The 17,686-nt window shown below is 44.1% G+C and overlaps 1 protein-coding gene across 1 annotated transcript in view; it reads right to left on the reverse strand.

Moving 5' to 3' along the window:
- Positions 1–1,735: 1,735 nt before the first annotated feature.
- Positions 1,736–17,686, reverse strand: part of ADGRB1 (adhesion G protein-coupled receptor B1) — a 204,425-nt gene continuing 188,474 nt past the window's right edge. Inside the window, exons 30-32 of the mRNA XM_034067515.1 lie at positions 17,585–17,620; positions 16,030–16,134; positions 1,736–3,151 (exon numbers count right to left, since the gene is read on the reverse strand). Coding sequence (XP_033923406.1) covers positions 2,954–3,151; positions 16,030–16,134; positions 17,585–17,620 — 339 coding nt within the window. The 3' untranslated portion in view covers positions 1,736–2,953. The remainder of the gene's footprint in view (positions 3,152–16,029; positions 16,135–17,584; positions 17,621–17,686) is intronic.

Genomic DNA, 17,686 nt, shown 5'->3' on the forward strand with positions numbered 1-17,686 from the left:
CCTTCAGCCAATAATGCTGCCAGATCTGCCCCTTTCATCATATGATATTGGGAAGGATGCATCAAGGTTTGGGTTAAAGATAACTGCAGAAAAGCAGGCTGTGCTGCATAAAGAAAGGAACTCCTCATGCCCTGGAAATGTGCACCATAAAGGGAAGTATTTTGGGGGATGTTAAGAAGTTAAAAGCAAAAGATGCCCTCATGGGACAAGTTTGGCCCTGGGCTATGGATATGCCAGAGTAGAGAGCCAAGGTGTCAACTTATGGGTCCAGGAGAGGTGTTTCCCAGCACCCGGGTTCAATGCAAAGCACACGTGGGGCGAGGGCAGGGGCGCTTGTAAAAAGCAGACATGGCCGGAGTTTGCACCTCTTTTATTAGAAATAAGACACATTCATTTTGTGCTCTGAAAACTGTACAGAAAAAATAAGTGACGAACACGGAGAGGAGGAAGGGGAAGGCATGGCATGGGGCAGGGCATGGGAGAACAGAATTAACCGGAGGAGCTGAGCAGAGAAAGTCGAACAGTTATTAAACAAACATTGATCTCTGTAATTACATATCACCGTTAATGTCCTGCGAGTCGGTTGGAGTGAATGGGTGAATGGGGAAGGTTGGAGAGAAGAGGCTTGGTTGGGTAAGGGGAAAGGAGGGTGGGGAATAGAGAAAAGAATTAAAACACAGTAGAAAGATATCTGTATGCTAAAATTCATAATGTGTAATTATAATAATTACAATATCATACAACCCGGCATCTGAGGGAGGCCTTTGTGCTTTCCTGTTTCATAGAATAATCTAAAATTGAACAATAATATCACAGTTTTTTATAAGTTATCACTTTCCCTATTCTTTAAACTATTTGGATTGTTTTTTCTTTCCATCCTTCATATTCTACAGTTAATGGCAAAGTAAATGCCATTAAAAATCACCCAGGTGGCCCAAAGGAGAGTTTAAACAGAGATGTCAAGCCAAGCAACACCTCTCAGTGGGGGAAACACAACTGGGGGCAGTGATTGTTTTGCATTTTGAATCCATTGCTAGTTTTTCCCTAAAAATATTTTGGTTTTGTATTCATTTCTATCAAAAAAGAGACCCAAACACACAGTAAGAACTCAGACCCTGATCAAGCTTTGCTGTCTGGCACAGTCTGGTGACTTAAAACCAGAGCTCTGCCAGTACATGTCTCCAAAGCTGGGAGAGTTGTTCCGAACATCAGACAGACAATGCTGGGAATGATAAGAAAAATGAAGTCTGCTTGTAATGTTACTGGTATATTTATTAAATGATAGAAGTATTGCACAACATTTTTTTGGGGGGGATGAAATGTAGATATGTTGTTTTATGTAAATAGCCTTGAGAAATGTTTAATGACCAAAAAGAAATTAAAATCATTATTATTTCTTTTCATGGTGAAATAAAAAGACAGGATTTTATGATGAGGAATGTCCTGCTTTCCTGATCAGCTCCACCTCTTCCTTCTTGTAGGACCACAAACCTGCTTGCTGGCTCTGGACAGTGGGGAGGGAGGAGAAGAACCAGCCAGGGGATAATAACCAAAGCCTGAACTGAATAAAAACAAAGCCAGCAGCAAAAAGGCTGTGTGTTCCCACCATCCCAAGCTTTCCATGGAGCAACTTTGCCTTCCACCTTCAGCAGGTGGCATGCTCACCCCATGCCTGCGCAGTCCTATGGCACACAAAAGGCATTTGAAATGACAAGAGCCAAAGAAAAGAAAGGTCTCGGGTTTCAAGTTCTCTTTTTATTGAAGAAAAGAAAAGAAGAAGGAAAAAAATAGATTATTTTGTTTGTCTGTTTGTTTGTTTCCAAGTGGACGTTATTCGTGTTGTCAGTTTGTCTCAATGTCCTAAGGCAACATCTCTGTATACCAAATGTCTCCAGGTACATCGGCAGGTCTGTCTTTCCCTCTTTCTCTCTCTGCCTTCCAGGAAGGGGCAGCTTGGAATCAATCTGAGTCCGAAAGCAAGGAAAAATAACAGGAAAAACAAAATAAAAAGGATGAGGCCAAGAGGACCTTTGCAAGGCCCGTGCTGAATTTATCTATTTAACAGTCAATGAAACGACCTACATTCTTCTTGTTGGTCTGGTTTTCTAACACCTTCCACCCTCTCCTTGGAGACGGGGCGAGCAGGTTTGGGAGGTGGTCCTTTCCTCCTGTGCCTGTCCCACTCCTTGGGGCACATGGAAGCTCTGCTGTGGAGGGATGAGAGGAGGAAGCTCTACCTTATCTCTCCACCTAAGCCATGGATGATGCCACCACTTCCCGTCCAGGACCCGCTGTGGGAATGCCACGACGCCAGGTCACGGTGTGGCACATCGGAGCAGGAATGTCTTCTTGGCCACCGCTTGGCGCATCCCATCTCCATCCTTCTCGAGTGAGCTGGTGAGGGAGAGGTGGGGGGCGAGGATCATCGAGGGATGCCACAGACCCTCAAGGCTGGGTCTCCACAGGGGATCTACAGGCAGACCACATCACAGCGAGGCTCCTGCGGGTGTCCCCTCTTTATGGTCTCCAACAACCCCAATCTTCTTGGCCCTTCGCTGGGCATCCTTCCACACCTCCCTGTGGCAGAGCAGGAAGGCTCTCGGCGTGCAGCAGCAGCCCAAAAGCATCTCTGATGAGGGCTCATCCCCTGCAGCCCCTTCCCACCCTCTGCTTCCTCCTCGCTCTCTTCCAGGCTCACTTCTTTTCCAGTCCTACCTGGGAAAGCTCGTGTTGTCCTGAACCTACAGCTACTATACTCTATAAAGTAATATTCCCCCTCTCTGCTGAGAACGATACAAAAGTTACTCCAACCTTACCAAAGGTTTCAAAAGAAACCAAACATTTTTCTCGCTCGGTTCCGATTTAATTTAATCATTTCTTTAAAACGTGGTTGTGTTTTGTTTGTTTCGTTTGTTTCCCAGAAAATAAGAGAGTCCCTTTCTTCCCTTTCTGCTCAGACCTCTGTCTGAAGGTCAATAATGTCTTGTCCCACCAGGGGAATGGTGGCCCCTGTTTTCTCCCACTCTACAGTTTTGAGTTCTAGGGGAGACTGTGCCACAGGTTCGATGTCCTTTTTAACCCATGATGGTGGGGACTGGACTTTCCTGATTCCTTCCCAGGGTCTCTTGTTTGGTGTCTGCTGTTTTTCTTGCTGCAAGTGGAGGGAAGTGACAGAAAGGAGAAAGAGAAAGAAAGAGGGGTTAGTACCCATGTAACAAATATGAATTTTCACCTATTTTTTCTTATATTAAAGGCATTTTTTTCTGTGAAATTCCTAATCCAAAAGTAATGTTTCAATTGTACTTGGTGCTTAAACTGCCTATTTTTAGGAAGAAAATGGACTTTTCCTTCCTCACTGCTATCTCTATCACCTGATGCCTCTACATTTTAGCTTTCAGATGAGGGTTTTGCCACTTGGATTTCCACTGAGAAACTGAAGATGGTTTTGAGAATTCAAGATCCTTTTCTACTTCTACCCAAAATCCCCACATAGAAATCCAGATTACGATGAGATCTTTCTGAACATACATTGACCGCATCAAATGCGAATACATTCCTTATGTAGCACAGCTATTTATAGGCTGTTTAATTGCAGCAACACATGGTAACTGTTTTGCCATTGAACCCATGCTGTTTGATGGGCTGGATTGTCAGCTCTGGAACTGAAAGCATTTCCATCAACTCCACACCAAACCCTCAAGGCTTTATCAACCACCATTAGACCTGTCTTCCAGCAGTATCCCACCATGGATAGTGATCCACAGTGAGTCACTGTTTCAACCAATACACACCAAGACAAGACTGTGGGGAGAGCTGAGGTTCTGTAAGATAGGTGTACTCTTCAGTGTATACATAAGGGGGAGTCCATGCAAAGATGTTAAATCAGTTGTTCCACTAAGCTTCTCCCTGCTCCAGAAGTGATGTTTCTCACAGTTTATTTTTCCCACAAAACACTCCAGCAATGGTCAAGAAAAGACTTCCTCACATGAGAGGAGCACAGATCCCTTCTGAGCTACCTGCCAAAAGTAGTGGCTAATGGAAAGGAAGAGAGGAAAGTCAATAAGGAGGATGACAACAAGGAGATAAAAAGCCTGGGGAGATGGTGAAGAGACAGACATGCAGGTGACAGGCAGTCCAGGATGTCTCACAGCTTGATGCTGTCACCAAAATGTATTTAATGAGGGGAGATGAAGCCACATGTAGACTGCATTGGCATGATTGTACTCCAGGACACTGCAGAGATTTCTGTAGCCCCGTAGGAAACCTAAATGCCCATCTGCTACCTGCTAATCCACATACATTGACTTCTGATTTTGGTCTCCTAAGAGACTTTTGTAAGTCTATTTTTTATCCCACCTCCATACTGTAACACTGATTGATAGAAAAGGTGCTGTAGCATTATTCTCAGTACAAGAAAGACACGGAAGTGCTGGAGAGGGTCCAGCAAAGATGGTTAGGGGTCTGGAGCATATCTCATGTGGAGAGATTGCAGGAGCTGCGCTTGTTTAGTCTAGAGAAGAGCAGACTGAGAGGGGATCCCATAAATGCCCTGGTGGGACAGTGTCCCTCACATCATCCAAGCCACAAACCTTACTTTTCCAAACTTCCACCTTTAATATAAAGGTAAGTTTGAAGTTTCTCCTGTATCCCTGCAGTTGCTCACAGGGAGAAGGCTTTGGATGAGGTTATTTGATGTCTAGAGAGTGGCAAATGTATCATAGAATCATAATAATAGAATCACAGTACGGTTTGGGTTGGAAAGGACCAAATATACAAACCAGATAAACCTGGTCTTCTCAGTATAAAATGAAATCATTGTGAAATTATCTTTATTTTGATTTAAAGGGAGAAATAACCTTTTAAAAGTTATTTGAAAGAAAATAAAGAGCTGGTTTTTAAATAAATCAGTTGCCATTAGTCTGCAATGATAAGATGCAGCGAGAACTTGCACAGAAAGACAAAAGCACAAATAGAACAAAACATGGAATGAAATGAAGAGTTTCTTGACAGATTAAAAAAGAAAATCTTGGTCTGAACAGTTCTTTTCAATGGAAAAATATTTTCTTTTCTCCCACACTCGCTGTAATGCCCCAAGTTTTTGGAGTTATCAGTGTCCATAGCTGTATTACTTAAGAGGAACCATCACAAATGATCATATGAATGAAGTTCATAAATAATTCCATCTTTCTCCTCAAAGGAAAGCCCTTCTTTGATGGCATTTTCCTCCTCCCAGACAAGGTCACTAAGATTCTCAGGGGGGTGGAGCAGCTCTCCTATAAGACAGGCTGAGAGAGCTGGTCTGGTTCAGCCTGGAGAAGGCTCCTGAAGGGGAGACCTGAGAGCAGCTCCAGTGCCTAAAGGGGCTGCAGGAAACCTGGAGAGGGGCTTGGGACAAGGGCCTGCAGGGATAGGACAAGTGGAATGGCTTGAACCTGCCTGAGGGGAGACTGAGCTGAGCTCTTAGGCAGAAGCTTTTACCTGTGACGGTGCTGAGGCGCTGGCACAGGGTGCCCAGAGAAGCTGTGGCTGCCCCATCCCTGGCAGTGTTCAAGGCCAGGTTGGACACAGGGGCTTGGAGTAACCTGCTCTAGTGGAAGGTGTCCCTGCCCGTGGCACGGGTTAGAACTGGATGATCTTTAGGTCCCTTCCAACCCAAACTGTTCTATAATTCTTTATGGCAACTCTCCGTATCACGTTCTATTCCCAACCTATGTCTATTGTAACAGTCCCTTTGTCTGCTACACTCCTGACCTTCAGCCTCTCCTTCATGCTCTGAAGATGTACCCAGATCTGATCATGTACACTGAACATGATCAGCAGACCTCAGAGCTATTCTTGTCATGGGCTCCTTTTGTGCTATTGAGGGAAAGCAGCTCAAAATCCATGTACGGAAGAGAAACTGGGGGTGAGGGGAATAATTCACAAAGAATTAGCTCACATCTACAGCAATGGCCACTGATCAGACCTGTCACTTGGAAACAAGACTTAGAGGTTACAATAATTATTCAGTGGTGATAAATCTGAGATATTAAATGTTGTGAAGAGTGAATAAAGAAACATAGAGAATGAAACAGAAAACATCACTATGTCAATGTGTAACTCCACTCTGCATCTGCATCTCAAATATGTGTGCTTTGTGGTGTTCTTGATAGAAGGATATAGGAGAAGTGAGGCGGGTAGCATGGTTTATAGCCATGAACAAAGATATGGGCATGTTTTGTAGGAGGAAAGATTACACAAACTATGTCCTTTCAATCTTGAAAAGAGATTACAGATGATGTGAAAGTGTTCTATGAAACTCTTAGGGGCTTGCTGATAGTAGGAATGGGCTACTGATGGTAGGAACCATCTCTTCCAACACAAGAACTACAGAGCACAATGAGGCATCACTGCCTGGCACAGAGTGAACCCAAGGAGGCAGTCCTGCACACCCTGCAAACAGTACCCAGCCAAACTGCAGACCACCTTTCCAGAGCTATTGATCCTGAAAGCTTCCAAAGCTATAAAAGTATGTGAAACATTCACAAAAGCAATGTCCAGTCAGTACCATGAAATAAAGTGATGCCATTCTTTATAAGGGGACATTTTTGAAGATGTACTACCACATGCTCATCCTGCTCTTTCATTTTTCCAAGCTGAGGAGAGGAGTCAGGGCCAGACTGGCCTTGGGTCTAACCCTATATGGTTGTTTCTATCCAGATTATCACTGTATCGTGTTATCTAGCTATGACTGTGGTGGGTTTAATGATTCCAAAGTTGTCTATTTACAGTTAGAAAATGAAAACGAGCCTCAGGAGATCAGCAAATGGAGAGGGAAGGCTTGTTTTCAGTTTCACACACTCAGAAGGGAATCAGACTTCTCTAGTGATGATGTGAGTAGAGATGCTACTCAAGGGTGGGATGCACTGCCTGTCCACCACAGAGCTACATGTAAGGCCATGATTTTAGCATGGTGCAGATGGATTCAGTGCTCTGAGCAGGTTAAATGCAATCAGCCAGGCTGAGCTCTGGCAAGGATGGTGAGAGAGAAAAGCAAATCTCCTCTTGGCAAGAAGCACCCTGGGAATTGATAGCAGGCCCCTGGGAACAGATCCCTTTTTCTTTCCCCCCATATGGAAAAGGTCTTTACTGTGTCTTGGCTATCTGAACAGCATATAGAAACAGCCATTGGGCTCATGCTTCAAGCCTGGCATTTTCCTTCAGCCCCACTGTGGGGTCTGAGCAATCCTTGCAGACAGGAGGGAAAACTGAGCTATGCACTGAAAAGAAGAGAAAACCTGGAGAGAGGGATGTGTAATCCGGCTGTAAAAGGCTCCAGTGCTGGCCCAGGGCCTGAAGCCTCAGAGACAGCCAGGAATGGCCCGAGACAGGAGCTGAAAGCAGCAGAGGCTGCTCTGCCAGTAACTCACAGAGCCATTACTCTAGCCTGACACAGCCCATGAGCTTCTGGCTGTTAGAGAGGATGGGAATGTTCCTGCTTGGTGCCAGGATGGCTGAGCTCTGTCAAAGGGCTGGGAAAGGAAACCCAAAGCTGGTATAAAACATACTGCACACTAAACTGGAGGTCTTCATCACTCTGATAGTGTTTGGAGTCTCCTTCATTCAGCTGTGTTTTTGTTTCAGCTGCACATCTTTAAGGGGGAGGGATAAAAGACATTTCAGATGCAGTGCCAACAACACCACCTGAAATCCCCAACAACAAAGACAGAGGCAAAGCATGTTGGGGTAATCCACACAGCCCTCTCTTTCTAAAGCTAGCCCAAAGCAACAAGTTATATGTGCTGGACTCTGGTTATGGAAAGGTAATGATTGTGATGACACCTCCCTACCTTTATGCATTGGCTCTGTGCTGCCTTCAAGGGTACAATCTGGCTTCACACACAGTATGTGGATCCTAGTGCAACCCTTGCTTAGGATCAGCATCAGTGTATTTCATTAGTAGGGTATGGAAGACTGCTTGTTCTAAGACACTGCTTTCATTTCACACTTCAGTCAGAAGGGATGAAATGTGCAAGCTCCTTGTGTTTGTTTTGTGGGGTTTTGTTTGCTTGTTCACTTTTATGCTTGTTTTTAATACCCAACTTTTATAGTTACCCTGAATAACCTGAAGAGGAATTCAGTGCTTTCTACAGAGCACTCTGGGATAACTCCCCTAGAACCAGCTACTCCCATGCTGTTTTCATTGCCTCCAGTGTCAACTTGAAGGATATTTCATGACCTAAATGGTCTCTCCCCATGACATTGATGACTCTAGGACCAGTATGAAGTTATTCAGAGCATATAGCAGGGAGTCTGAAAGATAAATGTGGCTTATGCTGTCTAATTCATCTTTGGATCAATGCCGATGAAAAGTGATTAGAAAATGCGAAAGATGTCTTGGGTTTTTACAGAATGATACATTTTCCTTTCCTTGTTTGAAATAAGTAGATGCAGTTCCTTCATTTTATGCTACTGAACTACAAGGATAATATTTTGGCTTTTCATTTAGGACAAAAGCAAAATAAAATGAAGTGGATGACTCTGCCCAGAATCCCATTTATGTTGGAAACAAAGGTTTTATCTTGCACTGATGGAAATGAGTTAGGAAATTTGAAATATCTAACATTTGCTGAATTATAAAGACATGTTTTCTCCTCTATTGTTTGAAGATCAGATGGTCTAACCTGTAGGGGTTGCTGTTTAAAGTCTGGTGCATGGCCTCTATGCACAGCTGAAGGCAAACAAGCCCTTAATCAAGTTGGTCCTACATAGACCCTTAGCAGCCCATTGCATTGACAGTATAGAGTAACTGATGCCTGATACTTGGGAGAGGAGGTATCAGATGATCCACAGGAGAAGGTGATTGATTGATGGTATATTTGGACACAGGGTAGCTGACAGACAGTTTATGGCTGAATGAATTAAATTTTGATGTCATTTCCATAACAGACTTTATTGCAGTAATTATTATACCTTATATAGCATTCTTCCCCATAAACGTTACTTTAATGGGCCTTTTAAAAGCTGACAGTTACTAAAACCTTTAAGAAGTTCAGAGAAGATTAAACAAGTGGCACAAAGGAGATACTCTGCCTGTAAGAGGAGCTTCCTTTGTAGAACACACAGCCAGAAGCAGGAGAAGCACAGACTCAAAGAGGAAAGAACCGGAGTTTGACACAACCAACACTATACGGTGTCCGCCACCCCCCAGCCTCAGCCTATGCAAAGTGATTCCCATGAACAGGAGCCATATTTCCCTACTTGGGAGCAGGAGCTCTGTAGTGATCTAATGAAAGGACAGGTAGACAGCAAGCAAGGGAGTTAATTCTGTCATGTAGAACACAGAGTCACAGCTAGAAATGAGCTTTAATATTGATCAATAAATCCTTTTTTCTTCCTAGTCTTTTAGATGTCAAAGCAAGTGCTGGTGGAATGTGTATATCCTGCAGGTGTCTGAAGACAAAAATCAAGATGAGAAAACAAGCATTCGAAATAGAAAGACTGTCTAAGATACAAATAAGTAGAAATCATAGAAAGGCAGAAAAACATGTATCTTTTTCCACTGGGTTTCGGAGTATGGGCTTTTTCAGGAGCAACAGAGATGCAGGAGGTGATCCAGCCCCTCTATTCTGCTCTGGTGAGACCCCACTTGCAGCACTGTGTGCAGTGCTGGCGTCCCCAACATAAGGAGGACATGGAGCTGTTGGAACAAGTCCAGAGGAGGCCACAAAGATGATTTGGGCTAGAGCACCTCCTGTATGGAGCCAGGCTGAGAACATTGGGGCTGTTGAGCCTGGAGAAGAGAAGCTGCGTGGAGACATCAGAGCAGCTTCCAGTGTCTGAAGGGAGACTATAGGGATGCTGGAGAGGGACTCTTCATCAGGGACTGCAGTGATAGGACAAGGGGTGATGGGTTCAGACTGAAACAAGGGAAGTTCACATTGGAGATAAGGAAGAAGTTCTTTACTGTGAGGGTGCTGAGGCGCTGGCACAGGATGCCCAGAGGAGGGGTAAATGCTCCATCCCTGGCAGTGTTCAAAGCCAGGTTGCACAGAGCCTTGGGTGACATGTTCTAGTGTGAGGTGTCCCTGCCCATGGCAGGGGTGTTGGAACTGGATGACCTTAAGATCCATTCCAACCCTAACTATGCTGTGATTCTATGATTCTATAGGAGTGGATTTGAGAGCTGAATTGCAGAGTTCAGATCCTGTGTGTGAGTTCCAGAACAGGGCTCCAGCCAAAGCAAAAGACATTCCAGTTGCAGAGAGCTGAACATAGCAAAGAGCTAATAAGCAAGAATGAGCAAATGTGAGGAATGTGCAGAGCTCTGCTCAGCATGGCTTTCCCTGACCTGGGCACAAGTAAAGAGCTACTGTTTAAAATGAATGCAAAGCCAAATGCTGGCAAGAAGAGAGGCATATGTGTGATTCAAAGTTCTCTAATGGAGCTGGATCAAAGGACTACTGCAAGGGGAAGGCAGGAGTGTCACTTCCATTGCTTTCAAAGCCAAGGAGAAACAAAACCTTTGTTTCCTTTAAAGCCTGCAAAACCTCCACGTTCATCCCATGTAGTTGCAGAGCATGTGAACCCCTCCTGATGTCCAGCCCAAGCACGGGGATTTCTTTAGCAATTAACCCACAGGGAGGAGCAATGCTAGAGATGCTTTACCCTGACAATACAGGAAAAGGCTACCTGTGTGGTACAAAGCAGCTTGAAAATAGCCCTTACCCTGCTCTAATATAAGGAGCTCTTAGCTACAAGAATTTAGACCCTGGGAACTGTGTGTGTTTAGGAAGAAACAGGGAAAACATACAACATAAAGGACATGGAACTGTTGAACAAGTCCAGAGGAGGCCACGAGGATGCTCAGGGGCTGGAGCACCTCCCATATGAAGACAGGCCGAGAAAGTTGGGGCTGTTCAGCCTGGAGAAGAGAAGCTGCGTGGAGACCTCAGAGCAGCTTCCAGTATCTGAAGGGAGCCTACAGGGATGCTGGAGAGGGACTATTCATTAGGGACTGTAGTGATAGGACAAGGGGTAACGGGTTGAAACTGAAACAGGGGAAGTTCAGGTTAGATATAAGGAAGAAATTCTTTACTGTTAGGGTGCTGAGGTACTGGAATGGGTTGCCCAGGGAGGTTGTGAGTGCTCCATCCATGGCAGTGTTTAAGGCCAGGCTGGATGAAGCCTTGCGTGATATGGTTTAGTGTGAGGTGTCCCTGCCCATGGCAGGGGGGTTGGAACTAGATGATCTTAGGGTCCTTTCCAGCCCTAACTAATCTATGAATCTATGATTCTAAAAGACCTACATATTGGAACCTACAGTCTGCCAGGCAAAGAGCAGACTTTTAAATGGAGAGTGAGGTTTCCAACAATAGGATTTCTTTTTGGTAGCAGTTGGGAAGATAAAGAGCAACTCAAAGTGATGGGAATGATTAGGAAGGCAGTATTCTGCTGTCTGAGTCAGTACCAACCTAATGTGTCATTATGCATCCATTTGGGCAGCAAACTGTGCCTTAAAGCTGTTATGAGGAGATATCTACGACCCAGGTGGAAACCTCTCACTAGTTAATGTAATCTCAAAAATGAAGGTTTGGTGGATCCCAGGCTCCAAGAAAGTTTTAATTTGAATCCCTGAGGATGCGGCACGAATGCCTGGGGTTTTCTGATGCAAATTGCCCTTGGTTTTCTCCAAGCTTTTGGTTCCTTTCATGCTTCCTGGCTACACATAAGCTGTCTAGGGGATAAATATTCAACACACATAACTCACTGAGTTTCCTGCTCAGGGTCTACACCAGTTTCCAGTTTGGTCTGGGATAAAATGGAAGGGTAACTGTACAAACTCCACTGCAAGTCATTTGGGAGGAGGTAGCACAAACTAAACCCATCTGTTCCTGAGATAGTTAGTTTAGATTCAAAGACTCTTTAGGTGGACAGACATAATCAAACTTTGTAACTTCCTTTTGGGTAAGGGCTGATTTTTCATGAATCATCCCCGTCCTCCTTGCTTCATCTGAAGACTGCAAGATACACCATTTACCATAGCCCATGGTAAGGTCATACAGACAGCTATTAGAGCATTAAGGAAATGACTTTTCAACTTGCAGTCACCAGGTCTTGTTTAGTGACATGGTTTAGTGGTGGACTTGGCAGTTCTGGGGTAAAGGCTGGACTTGTTCTTAAGGGTCTTCTCTAACCTAGCTGATTCTATGATTCTATGTGAGTTAGTATCTTCATTCCTTAGCATTGAAACATTAGCTAAGGAGTTATTCGGATGCTCCATCCCTGGCAGTGTTCAAGACCAGGTTGGATGAAGCCTTGGGTGGCATGGTTTAGTGTGAGGTGTCCCTGCCCATGGCAGGGGGGTTGGAACTAGATGATCTTGAGGTCCTTTCCAATCCTAACTATTCTATGATTCTATGATGCTCATAAAAGTTATTAGGATAATCGTGTCTATGTCCTGTATTAGTTCATAAAGCCACAAATGAGTGAGACCTCTTTACAGTGGTGAGGTGGCCTAGGCTTGAATGCAGGTGCATGTGGGATCCTGTATGCTTTGAACATGGATCCTGCTCACAATGTGAGTCTTATCAGTGATATCTGAGTGTATCTCCAATAGAAGTGTTTTATATTTGAGATACATATATAAGAAAGAGCCTTCATATAAGTAAATCACCAGAAGACTTCAGAGATGATCTCCTGCAGAGGAGGAGCTGAGCTGAGAAAGCAGATTAATGGGCAGTAATAGCATACACTGGGATAGCTGTTTGCATAACTCAGATGTGCTCTGGTTCCAGATTAAGGGGTTCTTGTTTGTGCCTTTAAGGAAATTAAAGCCAGGTTGGTTGGGGTTTTGAGCAACCTGCTCTAGTGGAAGGTGTTCCTGCCTGTGGCAGGGGGTTGGAATTAGATGGTCTTTAAGGTCCCTTCCAACCTAAAACATTCTATGATTCTATGAAAGTTCATGGAATAGACATTATGGGAAAAAAAAAGGAAAAATCCAAGTTTGTTGCCCAGGAAAGGATAATTCTGTATTATTATACTCTGAAGCTCAAGTTAGTTCAGTATTAGCAGTGTGCTTTGCTTTGTAGCAAAATAACTGCAGCAAACACTGGTGCCAGAGTCATTCCTGGAAATGCATTGAAAATGGACAAGATTCAGACTTTGCTGGCATTCCAGGCAGTATTCTGGTTCTCCTAACTGCCTACGTCTTACATATCATCCTGGCAACATTGTCCATTAGTAAACTGATGACAGGTCAACTGATGGCAGTGGGGACACCTTAATCCTAGCAAGATGTGAATTAGGGCCCAGATCTCTACAGTAGCTGTTCTGATTTGGAGATTGATGTATGATGGCCAGCAGCCATATATTCTTCCACCCTGTGCCCTCCAGTGCAGTGGAGTAAAGAGGTGCCAGGGAAGGGCTCCTCAGTTGCTGAGTGAGGGGAAAGCAGAATTCATTCCCAAACCTGTCTCCATGTCGTCAGGATAAGAACAAGCCGAGTGGTATTGTTCAAGGCTGCCTTTGCTAGGGATTAGGTCATTCTCACATCAGAAATACCCTTCCGAAACAGACCTTGTAAAGGAAGCAAGCCAATCAGCTCAAACATGCAGGAGTCCCTGATGATGTTTCCAGCTCTACCAGGAACTACTCTGGGGCAGTGGGTAAAGGGCAATCTTCTTTATCTTTCAAGTGTACAATGCAGTAATCCAAAGTTTAAATGTGTCAGGATAGTTAGAAGGAGCAATATGTGTGCCGGTACAAACCTTCAGGTCTTGCCTGAAGACTACTTAGAAATCATGTTTTACCACTAAAGCTGGTGAAATTCTCCACAGTAAACACATGTGATGGCTGAATTTCCAACCCCTCTTCCTAAAAGAGACAAAAAATCTGCTTCTTTCTCCTATTCTTCTGTGGGTGCTTCCTTCAAATCTGACAATGTAGTAGTTCAACTGATAGGAACTATGTGTTTAGTGTGATAAGGTAATTGGTTTGGGCCACTGAACTGAGGTACAGTACATCAAAACTCAAACCAATCCCTATAGTACCAGCATTATTCCTAGGAACTCCCAAAGGTTTATCCTGTGCAGACATTTAATTCAAGTCTCAGTAGCACCTTTCTGACCTTGCTGTTGAAGAAAAGAGGTAGTGCAAGATTAGGAAAAGGATCATATCCTGGGAAGGACTAAGGACAATAGGACATGATGCCAGGAGAGGCTGGGAAACTGCTAGGGCTGGAGAGAGACATGGTAGCTTGACTTTGTGGTTGCTTATTTAAAGGGGAAAACAAAGATACAGCAATGCAGGCAGATGGATTAGACCCAGTAATCTGCTCTATGATGCTAGGTATGAAAGGGTTCAAGGGGATTCCAGGATCCTCATGACCTTGTTCATGCGCACAAGGCAAAGAGCTTCCTGTTGCTAAAGGAATGTGTTTGGATTCATACATCACGGAAGGGTTTGGGACAGGTCTACAATGCTCTTCAAGGCAAAACAAAAGTCAGACTTACTCTAACATTAGTTTTATCACTTCCACCAGAAGAAATACTCCATTGTTTTACAACCTAAACATACACAAAAGAGAAAAAAAGACCTTTTGTTGTTACTTTAATCCCTCATATCCTCAGTCTGCCTTCTTAGGGCAAGCTGAAGATGAGGCAGCATTTCCAGTGGGGTCCTCAACAGTAAATGGTAGAATAATGAGTGAAGAAAGCTATTTATGTTTCTTTGCCCTGCTTTGGATGTTTTTAAACCAATACCCACTACTGGCTTGCCAATGCTGATCTTTACAACCTCCCCTTTTCGGGTTACATCTGAGGGAAAAGCAGAACTTGAAAAGGATTCAGTCAATACGCAAAGGCCACCTTCACAGCTTCTTGCCAGCAGTTCAAAGCTCTTTGATGATGACACTGGCAACTTTAATTCTACACAGATGCATCTCTGAAATGCTCAAAACATCTCAATCTGCAAAACCCTCCTGCCAACCCATCGCAGATTAGCTTTTATATGGTATTTAAGCATTTTTGATTTTACAGCTGTATCATACCTAAATAATAGAGAAAAGGCAGAGAGATGACATTCAGTGAAGCTGTATTAGGATTCTGGGCCAGCACAGGCTTTTTTGATCTGAATCTGCCTGCTGTCCCTCTCATTCTGTAACACTGGGCATCCCATAATAACACCTTGACACACACAGGTTGAATTTGCTGGGACCACATTGCTAGACCTGAGCACATCAAAGGCAAGACCATAAGGGCTGAGACACAGGAGAGGTGCAATCAGGTTGCCCTTCCTTATTTGTGCTATCCACATCTACTGCTACACAGGCTCTTGATATCTGTTTCTAGTCCCAAATCCTTGCCCCTCTGAAAGGCTATAAGGTCCTTCCCTCAGTTCCCTCAGTCTGCCTCCTTCAAAGTCTCTTCTTGCCCTGGAAGATTGCTTCTGTTGAGAAAAGCCATGTATATGGTGATCAGCTCCACAAATAACCTTATGTTACATGTAATTATCACGTAGTCCCCAAGAAATGCTCCCACCACCACAGCTTAAATCCCACTGCTGTGGCTTTCCTAAATAGCTGTGCCCATCACCACTGCCTTGGACTCCAACTTAGCCCCTGTAGGTGGGGTAGGTGATTCCTGCTGTACCCTCCTTCTTCCCTCTCCCCTTCCCACCTAGATTCCCTCAAGGCCATTCTAGTTTCCAGTTACTAGCTATGAATGGATGAATAGATCACTGAAAGGGAATGCAAAGAACAGATACAAACACAGGGAAAAAGCACAAAGAAGACAATACAGACTCTAATCACCATGAACATACATGAGGACAAACATACCCCTTCTGGGCTGCTGACTACTCTATAGATAAGCTAGAAGTACCTCTGTGACCCTCTATCCTTTGTGGTGTGCATGTACTTGTTGCTACAATCATGGGTAGAAAATCAAGGCAAAGTATATAGTGAGAGCTCCAGACTTTCCCGTTTGTTCCCATGCTCCTGCTGGCACTAGAGGGCTCTAGGAGATGATGGTTCTGAAGTGTCTGACTAACCTTGCTGTCCGTTGTTGGAGACTCCTTCTCCTTCTCTGCATGCTGGAGTTTTCTGTTCAGGTCTTGGAACATGTCTTGGTGACGTTTTCTTGTGTGCATGATTTTCTAGTAGCAAACACAAGGGCCACAGGTCAGCAAACTTTATTCAGTTGTACAGAAAGAACATGTATCTCCCTTACAGTTACATATATTATTAAAACCTCACTCTATCTTCCTGCAGGTACAGTCTGATGTGCCTAAACTGCCTTCAAAGTTTACTGAGGACCTGGTGTAACACTGCCTTTATTTTCAGGATGAGATGGTGGGAGAAAGGGGAAAAGACTATTTTTTGACCTTATGATTATCCTAAACCTGCAACCTCCAACTATTTATGCTGCAGAGTTTGTGCAGTATTGTACTAACTAGACCTAGGAATCTTTGCTGGCCTTCTTTAACTGATGTTCACCCCCATGCCCGTTCTGTTCTCTGTGTGTTTCCTTTGAGCTTACCCAAACATGTAGAGTTTGGATACAAGAAGTTCCATTACAGACTATTCCACATTTCCCTTTTCTTTGTATTTTGATTCTTCTGCATTTCACTTCTACCTCCTTAGGCCCAGAAGGAGAGGCAGAACCAGTTTCTACAGGGACTCCCCTTTGCATGTAAGAGCACGTTGAATATGGTTTCCCTGTGCTCTGCTAAATGCTATATAATTGGTGGAGGTGGCTTAAATATTTTGGAACCAATTTGAGCCATCAGCTGAGATGTACCTGACTTGCCTCATATTCAGACCAAGCTCCCAGCCTGGAGCTCTGAAGTGATTCTAGCATTAAAGCAACTCCTCCTGAGACTGTAATGTGACTCTGTTTTGGAATAAGCTAGCAACTTTGAAAGGAAAGGTTAGCTTTGCTGCAAGGATGTCATGAGTGGATTCAGGATAGCTGCACTAGCTCTCAGTAGCCCCAGTGGACCCTCTATGGAGGATTGGCTTGCAAAGCATTCCACTCTGAGCCTCAGGTGCGAGCACAGACATCTCCCTATGTACAATATAGACTTCTTCCACCCAAGCTGATTCTGCAAGGTTCATTAATAGGTTTGAAACACCAGGGCTAACAATAGGTTGTGACAGTGGAGACATATCAGCTTCTTTGTTAAGCAATAGATCTTGTGCATGAAAGGGAAGGTATTTTAAGCCACCAACCCAATGTATATGAGCTTCCCAAACAGGTTTGTAGTTCAGTCACTTACTGCTCCATCAGCTCCCCAAGAGCATATTGAGAGAGAAGTTACAGATCTTCGGCAAGCCAGTGCAGGAACTTGATTTACAGATGTTTACACAGGAGCTACTACTCCATGAATTCATCATGCAGCAATATAAGTTACACATTGCTTTAGCTACACAGGGTAAACCTTAGTAGGCACCCATCAAACCTCTTTGAACCCACTGTTATTAAACCCTTAAAGAAGCTCTTTGGCAAAGGCAGCAGTCCTGTGAAGGTGCAGAAAGAAAAGCAAGTACCATTTCTTTCTCTCATCCTATCCCTTGAAAAGCACATTCAGAAAGGGACGTACTCACCTCAAAATCTAGCTCTGCATACCGGGATTTCCTCCTCTGGGTAGTCAAAAGAAAAAGAAATGGGTGAAGGTTAGTAAGGGGTTGATGCTGGTGAGTGGGCAC

The sequence above is a fragment of the Melopsittacus undulatus genome, chromosome 1, assembly GCF_012275295.1.
Source record: "Melopsittacus undulatus isolate bMelUnd1 chromosome 1, bMelUnd1.mat.Z, whole genome shotgun sequence".
NCBI lineage: Eukaryota > Metazoa > Chordata > Aves > Psittaciformes > Psittaculidae > Melopsittacus > Melopsittacus undulatus.